The sequence below is a fragment of the Mastigoproctus giganteus genome, unplaced genomic scaffold, assembly GCF_048544385.1.
Source record: "Mastigoproctus giganteus isolate SK-2022 unplaced genomic scaffold, ASM4854438v1 scaffold_16, whole genome shotgun sequence".
NCBI lineage: Eukaryota > Metazoa > Arthropoda > Arachnida > Uropygi > Thelyphonidae > Mastigoproctus > Mastigoproctus giganteus.
In genome coordinates, this window is record NW_028328293.1 from 683,160 (window position 1) to 700,290 (window position 17,131).

General features: G+C 38.2%; 1 protein-coding gene across 1 annotated transcript in view; it reads left to right on the forward strand.

Annotated features, from left to right (window-relative positions):
• Spx (Spliceosomal protein on the X) overlaps positions 1–17,131 on the forward strand; it is a 232,782-nt gene that overhangs the window by 204,515 nt on the left and 11,136 nt on the right. Inside the window, exons 8-9 of the mRNA XM_090389423.1 lie at positions 12,113–12,340; positions 14,395–14,529. Of these exons, the coding sequence (XP_090245549.1) occupies positions 12,113–12,340; positions 14,395–14,529 (363 nt within the window). The remainder of the gene's footprint in view (positions 1–12,112; positions 12,341–14,394; positions 14,530–17,131) is intronic.

Here is a 17,131-nt window from a genome sequence, read left to right on the forward strand (position 1 = left end):
GCATATCTAGAACTATATGGCTACTTATAAAGTTCAATATAAAATAACAATTAGGTAACTAAAATGGCAAACACATCACTTTTTGGAGCCTGTAATTCACAGCTGTAATTTTTAAAGAGTCAGTGCCCTCTTAAAGAGAGAGGCGTCTCCGTAGCCAGGTGGGAAAGAGCAGCAGTGCGTAGCACACGCTTCTTGATTAGACCGGGGTTCGAGCCCGCCACGACCAAATACGGAGGATGCGGAAAGGTCAGGGAATGACCACCGCATATCCTCGGAGCAATATGGCCTTAGTTGCAAATGCTCCTAAAAACCAAATAACAACCCTCTTAAAGAGAGGTCACCCTGATTAGTCATTAACAAGCCTGCCAACCTTTGTATCATCTGCAAACTTGGACATTAAGCCTGATATACCTTCATCAATATCATTAATAAGTATTGAAAATAACAATGGGTACAGCAGTGAACCTTGGGGACTCTGCTGATAACATTAATCCATGAAGAGCAGTACCTATTGATAACCACTCTTTCTTCTTCCACTTAACCATTCCTTTATCCATAGCTGTAACTTGCCCTTAAATGTATTGCAGAACTGGTCCAGAACTCATAAGATAGAAAAGCAAGGCTGTTATGTTGGTGGGCAAAGATGCACCATTCAAAATATATGCAGAAATTTCTTATTTCTAAATGCATTTTTGCAAACAATAATTTTACAAGTAGTATTCCTTTATATTAGGAGGGAGGTTTCCATTTTCCTCTGTTAACACCAAAAAAAAAAAAAAATCACCTTAATTTATTCAATTTCTGAATCAGAAAGTTCTAAAGTTTTTCAGTTTCTTCATCAGGAAGGCTGTTATGAGATGCTGGTGGCAACTCTCAATATTTCACTTTTAATACAGAGTATAAAATATACTCTGTGACTTCTAAAATTAAGAAAAACAACTGCTGCTTGCTCCCGATTGGATATAAATACAGTAAACTCCCGCTATTCACGGTCGCTGATTTAATATAAAATGAAACCTAAAAAAATGTGAATTTTAAAGCGCCATGAACATTTTCCAACATAAAAAAACATGGGCGTGGCTAAAATTATCTTTCCCGGTCAAAACAGCGCTCGGTAGGTAGGGGGAGAATGGTGACAAAATCGCGAGCATGGATGTTTCTCGCTAATCCTTGTTCAGTATGTCTTATGCGCTTGTCATGGAAGGTTTCGTCGTTTGCTTTTAATTTATATGCCTATAAATTGAATAAATTTATCAATTTATAAATTGATATGCTTACAACAGTGATAAATCTACCGTTTTGCAGTGTAAAACAGACTTTTTCGAGTGTGTTAATAGAAGAAAGCGACTTTATTGTGGACATGTTCTTTCTAACCCGTACAAAAATATGGCTACGAATAACAAGGGAAGTGTGAAAAGATCAAAGAAGGTGACATTAGCGAATAAAATTGAGTTATTAGATAAAATTTCTAATGGTGAAAGTGTCTGCTCAGTGGCAAAATATTATAAAATCAATGTGTCAACTGTACGATCAAACAAGAAATCGGAAGAAAAAATCCGCCGTAGTGTCCGTGAAAACGGGCTAATTGCTTCAAAAATTTGTTCTGTAACTCATGATGTTAAATTAGAAAAAATGGAAAAGGCTTTAAATCTGTGGATAGAAGACCGAACTCAAAATAAAATTCCGTTAAGTTCACTCATCATTCGTGAAAAGGCAAAACTCCTTTATCAACACTTTAGCAAAACTGGTGATAGCACTGGCGGGATAAGTTTTTTAGCTAGCAAAGGTGCTAGTTTGAAAGATTTGTTTGAAATTTCTAATAAATATTAGATTTAATATTAAATTGTTTCTTATTTTCATTTTATTTTCACTATGTACTGTCTATGTACATAGTCATATTATGAAGGTACATATAATACACACATAGACAAAATTTTAGACTAGTTTTTCTTATATATTTCATACTTTGGAACAGAATCCCTTTATTACAATGGGAGCCATAACTCAGTATTCGCGGCATTTCTCAGGAATGTAACCCCCGCGAATAGCGGAGGTTTACTGTATTCGTTTTTCACATTGTTTATGTGGTGTAAATAGATGAAAGTATGATAATTATATCATTACAGCAGGGAAAACAAATTTCATGATTGCAACAGTAACTGTTGTGGTATCTCCAATACATTGCATGCATATAAATTATTGGGGGATGTAGAAACCTACCCTCAGCAATCAAATCATGAAGAAAATTGGGCAGATTACTAGAAGTCTCTGCAAAGAATACAAAGAAAATGCAAAGACCTCTTCAGTTATGATAACATTATAACAAAATGAATGAAACACAAATTGTACCCTATATGTGAATAGTATAACTGTTTATAATCCTGTTGAGGTTGGTGACAATTGGAATAGGTATTTTGCATTTCATTTACGCATAAAGATCTTTTTAGAATAGGGATGTGAGAAATATGTCAAATTGTTAGTTAGTTATTTGGTTTTTAGGAGCATTAGCAACTAAGGCCATATTGCTCCGGGATATGCAGTGGTCATTCCCTGACCTTTCCACATCCTCCGTATTTGGTGGTGAACCCCGGTCTAATCAAGAAGCGTGTGCTACGCACTGCTGCTCCTTCCCACCTGGCTACGGAGGCGCCCTTGTCAAATTGTAACGGGAGGCTAAATAATTTTTGTGTTAATTAATAGGAAAGTGGAAGAAAAAGTAATCTGAGGTGGACAGGATCTATCCAATTATATTAAGAGAGCCAGCAAACCATTAGCCATGATTATGAAAGCACTCCTTGGATTCGGGAGGTATCTATGGATTGGAGATGTGTTAGTCTCCTCATTCACAGAGAGGGGGGATGGGGATATCAAAGGGTGAGCAAGTAATTATAGACTTGTAAGCTTGATTTCTGTTCCAATGAAAATAATGGAGCCTTTGGTTGCAGAATTAATGCAGGATATCTAGAGAGGAATGCGATTTTGTGACAGTTACAATGGATTTAACAAATCCATTGTAATTGTCATAATTGCATGAGCAATTAAGTCTGACCAACTTGATTGGATACTACGGTGCAGTAACAAAGAAACTGGATGCAAAAAATAAACTTAACATCGTATGCTTAGATTTCTGCGAGCTTTGGGTACTGTTCCTCGTGGAAGACTGCTATACAAATTAGATCATTGTGTTATTGGCGCAGATTACTGCTGTAGATAATGGAATAGTTGAGTGTGAGAAGACAGAAAGGGGTTATGGATAGGCACTGAACTTCTTGGACTAATGTTAGCATTAGCATTAGTAGAGGCATTTGATGCAAGAAAGCAAGCTTATGCAGCATCAGCCAAAAAAAAAAAAAAAAAAAAAAAAAACCCACTTCCACTTCACCCCTCTTTTCGTTCAAAATACCTGTCCAGCTGAGCCTTAAACTTATTTAGGCTATCAACCTCCACCACAAGGGATGGAAGTCTGTTCCACCAACCAACCACCCGCTGGCTAAAGGCAAATTTCCGCACGTCTATCCTACATCTATCTTTCCTCAATTTGAATTTATGCCCTCTCAGGTGATTTTTCTGAGCTAGAGGAAGAATCCCATCAGCATTGAGCGTGCTTAAACCATTCGAGGCTTTATACACCTCTATCAGATCACCTCGCTGGTGCCTAGTCTCCAGACACTGTAATTTGCAAAACTTAAGCCTTTCTTCGTAAGAGCACCCCTTTGTTCCATTCACTAATCTTGTTGCCCTTCTCTGTACTCGTACCAGCAGCTCTACATCCTTCTTGAAATGAGGCCTCCAGACCTGTATACAGTACTCTAGGTGTGGCCTGACCATTGCCGTATACAATGGAATAATCACCTCCTTATCCCTGCTGGAAAAATTCCTGTATATCATTGACAATACTCCATGAGCTACTCTTGCAGCCCGTCTGCACTGCTCAGAGAACTTCATATCTGCCTGCACAACCACCCCCAAGTCCCTTTCATTCTCAACCACTGTCGGTGTAGTACCACAGAGTTGATACGTTGCTCTGGGGTTGCTGTTTCCCATGTGTAGTACTTTACATTTGTCAATGTTAAACTTCATTTGCCACCTCTCAGCCCATCTGCTCAACCTTTCCAGATCCTGTTGCAGCAGCATAGTGTCAGTAGTGTCCTTGACAACCCTGCCAACCTTTGTATCGTCTGCAAACTTGGACATTAAGCTTGATATACCATCATCAATATCATTTATAAATACAGAAAACAATAATGAACCCAACACTGAGCCCTGAGGGACTCCACTAATAACATTAGTCCACGATGAGCAGTGTCCATTGATTACCACTCTTTGTCTTCTCCCCCCTCAACCACCCCTTTATCCATAGCAGCAATTTGCCTCCAATGTCACACTGCTCCAATTTGTGTAGTAGTCTTCCATGTGCAACAGTATCAAAAGCCTTTCTAAGATCCAAGTATATAATATCAAAGTTATTCCCTGCATCCAGTTCTTTTGTGACTGCATCATAGTATCCAATCAATTTGGTCAGGCAAGACTTCCCCTTAACAAAACCATGCTGTGTCTGAGCTATAACTGAAGTCTTGTCTAGATGATCCTGCAGTGCTTCTTTAACCAGTGCCTTCATTATTTTTCCTGGAACAGAAGTTAAGCTCACAGGTCTATAATTACTTGTGTCAGCCTTTGATCCTCCTTTGTGAATTGGGGTCACATTTGCACATTTCCAGTCTATGGGTACCTCCCCTGAGTCCAAGAAAGCTCTCATAATTATGGCTAAGGGTTTGCGTACTTCCTTTGCTGCCTCCTTTAATATAACTGGATAGATCCCATCCACGCCGGGTGCCTTTCTTGTGTTTATCTTCAACAGTTTCTCCTCCAATTTACTCCCAGTTATTTCAAGATTCTGTAGCTTACTGCTAGAGTTGAATACACCTCTGGCATTCCCCTTGCTGAATAACTCCTCATGTGTGAATGTCGATGCAAAATATTCATTTAGTTTGTTAGCTACCTGAGCATGATCATCAACAGTTGACCCATCAATATTAAGTGGACCAATCTGATTCATCCCCTTCCTTCTAGAGTTTACATAAGTAAAGAACTCTTTGCTGTTTTTCTTTGCATCCCTTGCCAAGGATTTCTCGTAATCTGCCTTCGCCTGCCTAACCTCCTTTGTAACTTGGTTGCATATCAACTTGTATCTATCATAGGCTTCTGTGTCATGTGTTAATTTGTAAGTATCCCATGCATTTTTCTTCTCTGCCATATGCCTCATTAGTTCATCTGACATCCATTTATGCCTAAACCTTGAACAATATTTCTTAGTTGGTATGTAAAGCCTAGTAGCTTCCAAGATAACTTCTTTGAATGCTTCCCATTTTGAATTTGCTGTTGGTAACATCATCAGTTGGTCCCACTGTATAGAATTTAAATACTGTCTCAGTCCATCATAGTCGCCTTTACGAAAGCAATAACCCTTCCCTTTACTCCTAATGGTAGTTACCTCTTTGAGTAAATCCCACTTCAGCACACTGTGATCACTGCCACCTAGCGGTTCATTTATCTGCAGATTCTTAATGCATGAAGAATCACTGATGATAATCAAATTAAGAGTATTACTCCTTCTAGTTGCCTCCCGAACATGCTGATGTAGAAAACAATCATCCAATAAATCCACAAAAGCCCTGCTAGTGTGTGAGTAACCAGCCCCCAAATTCCAGTCACTATCTGGGAAATTAAAATCTCCCATTATAAGACTCTCTGATTTACTGGCCCACTCTATTTCCCTGTACAGTTCCTTATTATACTCATCAGAGTCATTAGGCCTATAGCACACTCCTACTCTCAATTTTGATCTCCCAATGCTTATGTCACACCAAACTGACTCAACACTGCACTGTCCGGCGATGTCGACTGGCTTCACTTCCTTGGTTTTTATGTGTTTCTTAACTAATAGCATAACCCCTCCCCCCTTCCTATCCTGTCTATCCTTTCTGTAGACGTTGTACTCCCCAAATTGCAGTTCTGCATCCCTTATATCTGTGTGACACCACGTCTCTGATATCCCAACAATATCTGCCTTTGATGTTTTGAGCAATACCTCAAATTCATAAAATTTATATACTAACCTCCTAGCATTGGTGTACACGCAAGTATACCTGCACCTGTTTCTGTTCTTAGCTACCCTAACACAACCCATGTGTTTACTTGTACTGCAATGGCTCCCAGCAGTCTCTGAAATACCATGCATCTTGTTTTTCAGGCTTCTGCTCATTCTAATAGCAGCAGTGCAAGAATCTCTTTCACCTCTGCCAGTGGCTACTGTCAATCTATTGGTCTTTGTCTCCACCCAAGCTAGCAGTTTGGGGGAGACAATGGTCCTGTTCCACCTATCTTTTTTTACAAAGCATGTTCCCCGTTTCCCTGACAATAGAGTCACCAACAACTACTAGTTCCTTCGGGACCAGCGCATTCTGCCTTGGGGGTTGCCTCTATGTTACGCGATGCCCAAGTGCAAGCTCTGGCGTTGATGTGGGTAGCTGAGAGCTTGATGGGCCCCTCAATTTAGTTTCTTCGAGGGCATCCACCCTGTCCTTCAAGCTCTCATATAGGCCCACAAGAACGTCGAGTTGTTGCCTGATATCGATACACTCCTTGCATCGCACACACACAAAGACATCCCCCTTGGCAGTATCATGTCCCGTACCCGATTGCTCTGCAAACAGTGCATTTTATAAGGCTGTGAGTCAGAGGACAACTGCCCCCCTCAGTTCTGCTCTGAGCCACAGCACTTCCATTAGCTTGAGCCTTTTGCTTTGCTGCTCTGGTCTGAGTCATGATTCTATTAATTTATTAATTTATTATAATTAATTATGTTTTGTTATTAATTATGTTAAATATAATTAATTATATTACGTTTGTAATCTAAGTCGTTATATGTATTTATTTAAACGTACAATTTAACTGCTAACGAAGTTCAACTAACGCCATCTAGTACGGTATATAACTATCGTATCACAAAGGCGGGAAAATTACGAACGATAGCGGAGTTGAAACACGTGGAAACCCTTATCGATACTTTTATGCAATTACAAGGCCGAGTAAAGAATAAATACACCAAATTAATCAGAAAATCACAAAATAATGTTATTCTACTAAATTTAAATCAAAAGTTTTAGAAAAACAATAATTTCAAATCAATAAATAAGAAAAATCCACTTAGCAGCTTGAACACGACCGTCTCTAGTAGCCTCGTCAGCAGACTCCTGTTATTGGTATAGGCCCCCTTCCCTGGGATACAGTGCTGGGTCCATTGTTTTCTCCATTTATTTTTGCTTTTGATGAAGGCCTATCAGTCTCAATGAACTAAGGTGGTTAATAATATAAATCAAGGCATATTACTGCAGAAAGATGTAGAAAAATTAAGCAGATGGGCTGAGGAGTGGAAATTAATGTTTAACATTGACACATGAAAGCTACTACATATGTACATCAGTAATTCCAGAATGAGATACCAACTCTCTTATCACACTGAAGGTAGTAGAAAGCAGAAAAGACCTTGAGTAATTATCCTGTCAAGCATTAATTTCCCTGAACAGTGCAGATGGTCTACTAGGACAGCTCGTGGAGTTTTGTCAATGATGTACGGGACTTTTGCCAGCAGGAATAAGGATGCCATTATTCCACTGTATATATATCAGTGTTAGGCCACATCTTGGCCTAACACTGATATATACAGTGGCTTAGCCCACTTGATTTTAAGAAGTGTACTTAGGCCACTATGTACACTTCTTAAAATCAACATAATACTGAAATTTGTGCAGAAATGAGCATCGACATTAGTGAGGGTGGAAAAAAAGGGTACAAAGAAAGTCTTCAGTAATTACTAATAGAGGGTAGTTTCTAGAAGCTAATTACAGCTTCTAGAAACTATCCACCTGAGAAGAGATCTGATTGAAATGTTTAAAGCTTTTAATGAATTCAGTAAGCTAAATATTGAAGGCATCCTTATTCTTGCTCAGACAACACACACATAAGGTGGCATAAATCTAAATTGCGGAATGATGCTTACAGAATAGATATATGGAGATTTGATTTTAGCCAGAGGGTAGTTGATTGTTTGAACAAAATTCCATATGATGTTGTGGAAGGGAGTAGTTTCAGTAAATTTAAGAAAGAATTAGAACAGATTTGATCGACAGATGAGGTGGCTAGTTTTTTTTCTTTTTAGCTGATACTGTATAAGCCTGCTTCCTCTCACCATTTGCCATTGCTAATACTATGTGGTTTTTATATTGATTTCTCCATTAAAATAATTTCAAAGCCTATTTAATTTATTTCTATTTACATAGTAAAACTATACAGTTACTATTATTTTTAACTAGTTACGATTTTTAAAAATGCATGCTTATCAGTTGTATTTAGTTAATACTAATACAGTGGTACCTTGGATTGCGAGTAACTTGGTCTGCGAGTGTTTTGCAAGACGAGCAAAAATTTTTAATAAATTTTAACTCGATAAATGAGCAAGGTCTTGCAATATGAGTACAGTCAGCGCTCGTATAACACGTGTTCACACTACACGAATTTGATCATACACGATTTATAAATAGGGGAATGATATCTTATATAACATGAACCGAATTCGCTTATACACGATTCGCCTTTGTGTTTACAAGAAATGGCAGTCGAACGCAGAATCACCCCAACTGAACGCAACACGATAGGAATGAAGAGAAGATTCTGAAAATGTATTTATGTGTTTTATATCAGTGAAGGGGAAACACATTTCACCATAATAACGTAAAAACCAACACAATTCCAGCTATCGGTATAATCGCAAATGCAATTAGATCGAGTTTACTACCAGTTTATAACAGATTCCACTAGCAGAAACGCAACTGGAAATTGTTTTTATTTTTTTATGGTAGTAACCCCTAGAAATGTGCTTTAGTAAAATGTGAGGTGTTAATAGTGTATCTCCTCCTTTACAGTGTTGTTTATTCAGTTGCTACACGCACGCAGCTTTGTTTATGTATCAAGGGTGCCTCCTCATTTTCCTCATATATCACATATATTCTTTCGATTTTCATGTATCATTTAATTTTTTAATTGGTAAGGTAATAAAGGTAAATTTGTGCTTAATATATCTTTACTTTTATAGCCTGTGGATAATATTCCTCCTATTTTCACTAATTAGAATTGTTGTTTAATAGAATTAAAATTCAATTCACAAACGTGATCACAATGACTGGCGCTTACTGCACATCGTAGTGAATGGTACTTTACTATGGTGAGCCCATTGTAACGTGATTTGATTGTACAGTGAACCAATTATAAAGTGGGAGAGTCCATTGTATTTTTAACTTTTTTTACGTGAAACTTCGGATAATTGGGGCACCCACTTAATTGGGCCAAAATGCACTAGTCCCGATGTGTCCCAAATAACCGGAATAGTACTGTACTGCAACATCTTTCTTTATCTTCCAACTTACAGGTGGTAGATGACTTTCATCAACTGGTGAAATACCACCACTTTGCTTATTGGAGGCTTGAAGGGGTGAAACCCATGTTTAGTCTCTAGAGCAAAGTTTCCAGCACCCCCCTCCCCCCCCATACTTCTCCTTCAACCCATGCACGGTACTAAGTACTATAGGTTTTGATACCTTTCGTGTTTGAGGTTTTCATAAAAAAAAAAAAAAAAAAAAAAAACATGCTCGGTCTCAGTCGGCATACCTCATTCGTATACAGTCAACACTGTAGTCAACATTTGTGCTAGCGTTGTGACCACGTAATGTGCGTAAAGCATTTTTTTTATTTTGTGTGGTCCCAATGAAGAAAAGGGTTGAAAAGGAAGGTGGTAAGAAGAAGGAGATGATTACGGTAGAAGTTAAGAAGGAAATCATCGAGAAGCACGAACAAGGTATGAAAGTGGTCGCCATCGCAAGATTTTATAAGAACTAAGGGGACTAGATGTAGCAAAAGGAGTCACGAGAATATCAAAGCAATGGCCACGTATTCTGGAAGATGTAGAAAAGTTGCTTTTGGTGTGGATAAACGAGAAGCAACTAGCAGGTGATACTGTGACTGAGAACTTGATCTGTGAGAAGGGAAAGGCCTTGTACGCCGACCTCGTAAGTAAACAGCCAGGTACGTCTACAGAAAACAAAGAAGGCTTCAAGGCGAGCAGGGGATGGTTTGATAACTTTAAGAGGAGAAGTGGCATCCATCGTGTTGTGAGGCACGGAGAGGCTGCGAGTTCGGATGCTAAGGCAGCTGAGGCGTTCATTGTCGAGTTCCAGAAGCTCATGGTTTCCAAGTATTACCTGCCGCAGCAAGTTTTTAATTGCGATGAGACGGGGCTTTTTTGGAAAAATATGCCAAAGAGGACCTACATTACAGCAAAAGAGAATGCAATGCTCGGTCACAAGCCCATGAAAGACCGTGTCACCCTCTTGCTGTGTGCTAATGCAAGCGGTGATTTCAACGTCAAGCACCTGCTCGTGTATCATTCTGAGAATCTACGAACCTTCAAGAAATGCAAGGTAGAGGAGCCAGTTAAACGTTATGTGGAGGTCCAGCAACAAGGCTGGGGTCACTCGTATCTTGTTCGTTGAGTGGATCAACAAGGTCTTCCGTCCTGCAGTGAAGAAATACCTTTTAGAAAAAAAAACTGCCACTCAAAGTCTTGCTGGTTATGGATAATGCTCCTGCTCATCCTCCAGACCTTGAGAACGACTTACTGGAAGAATTTGAGTTCATTAAGGTCAAGTTCCTTCCTCCCAACACTACTCCATTACTCCAGCCCATGGATCAGCAGTTCATTTCGAACTTTAAAAAGCTTTACATCAAGGCACTATTTCAGCAATGCTTCGAGGTGACTGAAGGAACTAAACATCGATAAAGCCTGGGATGGGGTCACCAAGAGAACCCTCAATTCTACTTGGAGAAAACTGTGGTCTGATTGCGTTGAGGGGTTTGCTCATGAACAGGAGCTGCCAGTTGTCGATGAAATTGTGTCCTTGGGGACGACCATGGGACTGGAGGTGAATAAGGACGACATTCAAGAGCTGGTGGAGGAACATGGCCAGGAGTTTACCACCGGCGAACTGATGGATCTGCATCGCGAGCAACAGCAAGAGGTTATGGAGGAGATCTCGTCTGAGGAGGAGGTGAAAAAATGGAGACATCCCTCTTTTCAAATGAGATTAGGGAGGTGTGTAAAATGTGGGAAACAGTGCAAAATTTTGTAGAAAAGCACCACCCAAGTAAGGCTGTGGCAGTGCGAGCAATGAATCTGTTTAACGACAATGCAATGTCATATTTCCGTGAAATCCTCAAAAGGAGGCAAAAGCAAGTGTCATTGGAGAGGTTCCTTGTTAAAGTCGCACAAAAAGAAAAAGTCAACAGATAGTAGTGATTCCGTTAGTGACAGTGAAAGTTGTCCTACCCAATAATTAATAAATTCGATTGCTTTTAAAAATATAAAAAGGTATGTATGTATTTTGTATTAATCATTTTTACAGTATATGAATATATTTGAGTTTTGGAACAAATCATCTGGGTTTCCATTATTTCTTATGGGGAAATTTGCTTTGATATACGAGTGCTTTGGATTTCGAGCACGTTTCCAGAACGAATTATGCTCGCAAACCAAGGTACCACTGTACTATATAGTTTTGAAAATTTTTATATCATCTTTACTATTAAAATAAAAATTTTAAAAATTGTAGCCTATTTCAGTTGAAATTCATCTCCATTTACATTGGAAAACTATATAGTTACTGAAGGTTACTGTTTCATTAATTGTGATTTTTAAAAATGAATGCTTACCAGTTTTCTTTACCTTCTTTATAACTTGTCTGAAATTTTAGATTTAAAACATATTAGTAATTCAGGTGTGCCTCTTAATTATCATCCTTTAAAGATTGAAAATGATTTATAAAATTCAGAAAATAATTTGTTGTCAGTATTGAATAGCTTATAAATCAGTTCATAAATTTGGGGGGGGGTCTTGTTATTCACCATTTCAGAGAAGAGTGTAAGACAAAATGTTAAAATTGGCAGCATTTGCATTCTGTAATATCACTGTTTTTTTTTTTTTTTTTTTTCTCTGTTATTTTAGGTGGAATGCAGCCTCCTCCACCTCCCCCACCAAGTGGCTCAAATTTTGGAAGCATGCTACCTCCACCTCCTCCATCTGTTCCACCCCCACCACCACCCCCACCACCTGCAACGACAACCACTGCATCACAGATACCAATGCCTCCTGGTGGTGAAAGCATGACAACATCCATTTCAGAGGCTGGCAGTGCAACTCCCAGACCACCTGCTCCGCCACCACCACCTATGGGTAAGTACATTTGATTAGGCAACCTTTTATAATAATAGCCTGCATGCATTATGACATTGATTCCATAAATATGTGCACAGGCATAAGCAGCACATTATAATAACCATTTCATGTTGTTTAATATTTACTAGCTTTCGTGTGCTTGATGCTTTGCTTAAAATATACTTCACATGATGATAAAAGGAAATTCACTACTTTTGGAAATGATTTATTTTCAGAAAGAAATCATCATCATATTACAAACTATCTCTGCCCACTGGTGAAGAGGGTCTTCTTTAATGGTAAAATACGGAAAAAAAAAAAAGTATAGAAAATTAAATTAAAACACTGTATAACCTTAAACATAGATGCGTATTTCAAAATGGCATATGTTATTTTATATTTTTCATTAAAATTGCTTTTTTAACACATTACCCACTGCAAGACATAGCATTTGTGTTTCACTTTTTTTAAGCATTACATCATATGACACAATGTTAAGTCCCATTACAGTTTTCTGTTTGAGCGCAATGTGGCTCTACAATAGCATCATACAAAATATTCATTTAAAATAAAATGAATTTATGTGGCCTAGCAGGCCCAAATGTGTGTGTGTGTGTGTGTATATTTTTTTTTTTTTTTGATAGCATGCATGGTTGAAGGATATATGAAGTAGATTCAATCATCCTGTTATATATATAAAAAAAAGTGTATTTTAATATACAGTTTTTGTAATAAAATTGGAAAACTAATTCTATTATTTAATATTTATTGGCATAAATTCAACATTTATTCAAATTAATGAATGTACTTATATGTTTCATTAACAGTACCTTTTAATTATATTTTTGAAAATGATAAATCATTTCCCTTGTAATATAAAGAATTTTTTTTTATATAAAAACCTCCAAACACGAAAGGTATGAGAGCCTATAGTACTTCATACCATGCGTGGAGTGAAGGTTGAGAAGATGAAAGAAGATACTTGTTGACACTAGATTAGAATTTCTGTAGATTGTAATTTTCAGGAAATACATATGAAAGGAGGTTGTTCCTGAAAACAGAAGTTGAAGGAATAATTGAGGAAGAAAAAAAGTTGGTTCTGTAAGTTTGAAGCTGGACTGAAAGGATGCTGACTGGTTGTGACACGTGTTTGGATTGACTTGGAAGAGGGGGGGGGAGAATTATAGATGACAATTCAGAAGAACAGTGCCCATGGAAGTATCTAAAGAAAAGGCATGCAGCAGAAACAATGTATGTGAGACAGGAAGTGGGGAGACCTTGCAAAAGATGCGTTATTAATTAACTGTCCTCTTTTGAATGGAGTCTAGAAGCCTGAGAAAGATAGATTATGTGGGCACTGCCCAGGTGTGAATAATATTCTATGGTAAGACAGATTTGAGATTTTTAATAAGTGAGTAGCACTGTTGGAAGAAAAGTAATGCAGAGGAAGCAATATTTGTGATGCACTTACACCAAGAGAGAGATTAATAGTTAGGGTAATCCCTAATAGAGATATGTAACCTTGTCTGTACATCTCGGTGTCATTGCAGATTAGCGGGGATGGTGGGAGCATTGTACTCCATCCAATCCCTATCTCGCAGAGTAATGCAGAGGAAGCAATATTTGTGATGCACTTACACCAAGAGAGATTAATAGTCAGGGTGATCCCTAATAGAGATATGTAACCTTGTCTATAAATCTCGGTGTCATTGCAGATTAGCGGGGATGGTGGGAGCATTGTACTCCATCCAATCCCTATCTCGCAGAGTAGAGGGAGTGAGATTATACATTAGCTGATTAGATGCCTCCCAGAGAGTTACCAATAGGTCTGTTGGACTACCTAGCAGCTGAATGCTATTTTAGATCTGTACCCTCAAAATGTAAGGAAAATTGGATCCACCATGATGTCCTCGAAGACATCAATTATCCTGCATGATGGTAGGGGTAGGAGAGGGTGCCGGAACTAATATGTATTAGTGAATTCTCAAGCATGTTAATTAACTTGAAATTTTTAATTTAAATGCAACATTTTTAAATTATAACTAATACCATGACTTCATTTGCTTCTTTAGGACCTCCTCCAGGAATACCCCCACCACCTCCTCCACCATTTGGCACACCTGGAATGCCTCCACCTCCTCCAGGAATGAGACCACCACCACCCCCACCTCCTGGAATGGGTTTTGGACCCAGGCCACCTCCATTTGGTAACGTATAATAAAATTTTAATAATGGTCTACGGTAGAGCATCAAAAATCTCAACTTCACTGGAAACATCAATAATCCGAACAAGCCAGCATTTATTTTATTTTATTTTATTTTTTTATGCTGGTGCCATAAAATAATTGCAGCAAGCACTGATTATTGTGATCACCTTTGCTAATTGAATTTTGATCTATTAAAAGGCAATTCTAATAAGCAAAAATCAGACGAATATTATCCACAGGCTATAGAGATATAAAGCACAAATTTACACTTTTATTACCTTACCAATTAACAAAATTAAATGATATGTGAAAATCGACAAACAAAATGCTATTCAACTCAACTACTCTTGCTGAAAAGAGTGAGAGATTTGGCAGCAAAGAAACGAAGTTTGAAAAAGGTGCAGCAAAAAATCAAAGTACTGTAATCATATTCATTAAAGGCCTATACATAAGAAGCATTACAGGATCATCTAGACAAGACTGCAGTAGTAGTTAAGACACAGCATGGGTTTGTTAAAGGGAGGTCTTGTCTGACCAATTTGATTGGATACTATGATGTGGTCACAAAGGAACTGGATGTCAAAAATAATTTTGATATCATATACTTGGATTTCAGGAAATCTTTTGATAATGCACATGGAAGACTGCTGTACAAATTGGAGAGGTATGGCATTAAGGGTAAGTTGCTACAATGGATAAAGGGATGGTTGAATGGGAGACGACAGAGAGTGGTAAACAATGGACACTGCTCTTCGTGGATAAATGTTATTAGTGAAGTTCCCCAGAGTTCGGTGTTGGACCCATTGTTGTTTTGTATATTTATCAATGATATTGATGAAGGTATATCAGGTTTAATGTCCAAGTGTATACAGATGATACAAAGGTTGGCAGGGTTGTTAACGACAGTAAAGACAGTATGCCACTCCAACTGGTTCTAGATAAGTTGGGAAAATGGGCTGAGAAGTGGCAACTGAAGTTTAACATTGACAAATGCAAAGTACTGCATATGGGTAGCAGTAACCCAACAGAAACGTACCAACTGTGTGGTACTACACTCAGAGAAGTGGAGAGTAAAAAAGACCTGTAGGTAATTGTGCAGTCAGATATGAAGTTCGCTGAGCAGGGCAGGTCATGGAGTCTTGTCGATGATATATAGGAATTTTGCTAGCAGGGACAGGGAGGTGATTATCCCGTTGTACAAGGCAGTGGTCAGGACACACCTAGAGTATTTTGTACAGCGTCTGAAGGCCTCATTTTAGGAAGGATGTAGATTTGCTAGAATGAGTAAAAAGAAGGGGAACAAAGGGGTAGGCTTAACTTCTTCAAATTGCAGTGCCTGGAGACTAGGCACATATGATGTGATCTGGTTGCGGTGTATAAGGCGTTGAATGGATTGAGCAAGCTCAGTGCTGATGGGAGTCTTCCTCTTGCTCAGATTAAGAACCTGAGGGGCCACAGATTCAAATTGAGGAAAGACAGTTGTAGAATAGATGTGTAGAAATTTGCCTTTAGCCAGCTAGTAGTTGATTGCTGGAACAGACTTCCATCTCTTGTTGTGGAAGTTGATAGCTTAAATAAATTTAAGGCTGAGCTGGAGAAGCATTTGGAGTGAATAGATGAGTGAAATTGGTGGGTGTTTTTTTTTTTTTTTTATGCTGCATAAGCTTGCTTTCTTGCATCATATGCCTCTGCTAATGCTAACATATGCTATGTGGCTGAAAGCTCCATTTGTTTTGTTACCTATGAATAAAATATGTAAGTACAACTTAATGTTTTTATTTCTAAACTTACTGAACGTTTTTCTTTTAGCCTCCAGAAAAGTATTTTTGATAAGTTTGAAAATCTGAACAAATTGGAAGTTCGAACTTTACCTGGTCCTAGTTAGTTCTGATTATTGATGCTCTACTGTACTAAAATTAAAGAATGAACTTCTGGTGGTTATTATTATTTATTTTTATTTATTTTTTTTTTTCTTTTCTTTTTATGAGCAACCAAGTGGATCTCTTTACAACAGATATTCCCTTTTCTTTCTTCTTGAATTCATAACTAAAATCAGGAATTTTAACTATTTTTACTAGGCTAATAAAAATAGTTGTAAAAGCATCAAAGTTCTGAACATTAGTCTTTTAATGGGTGTCATTGTTCCAGTGGCTTAGAGGGGAATAGGCATTTTGTGTATTATAAGACACTTAGTCTAAAACACTGATGGATCCAATATCTTTCTAGTTTAGAAAATTTAGGAGAAGTCCAGTTGGCCTGACTTCCTAAAATCCACTTATACACATCTTCTCGATGGTAAGCCCTGTTACATCACTTAGGTGGCAACGAATGTGTAGAGTGGTTCTCTTCAAAATGCCTGGTCAGTGTGAAGAGGAAAAGACCAAACCCTCCAGCACATGACGGCACAACGAAACAAATGGCCCTCAGTCCCCGGCAGCTTTCATTCCCCCTCTTATGGCTGCGAGAGGATCAGAGTGGAAGTAGAGGGTGCTAAGAATCTCTGAATAGGACCAGGCTGCCATGCACGGAAACTGAACATGGCCTGCTATTAGATTGCTCATTGGTGAAGATAGGATATTAGAGCTGGAAAAGAAATTAGAAA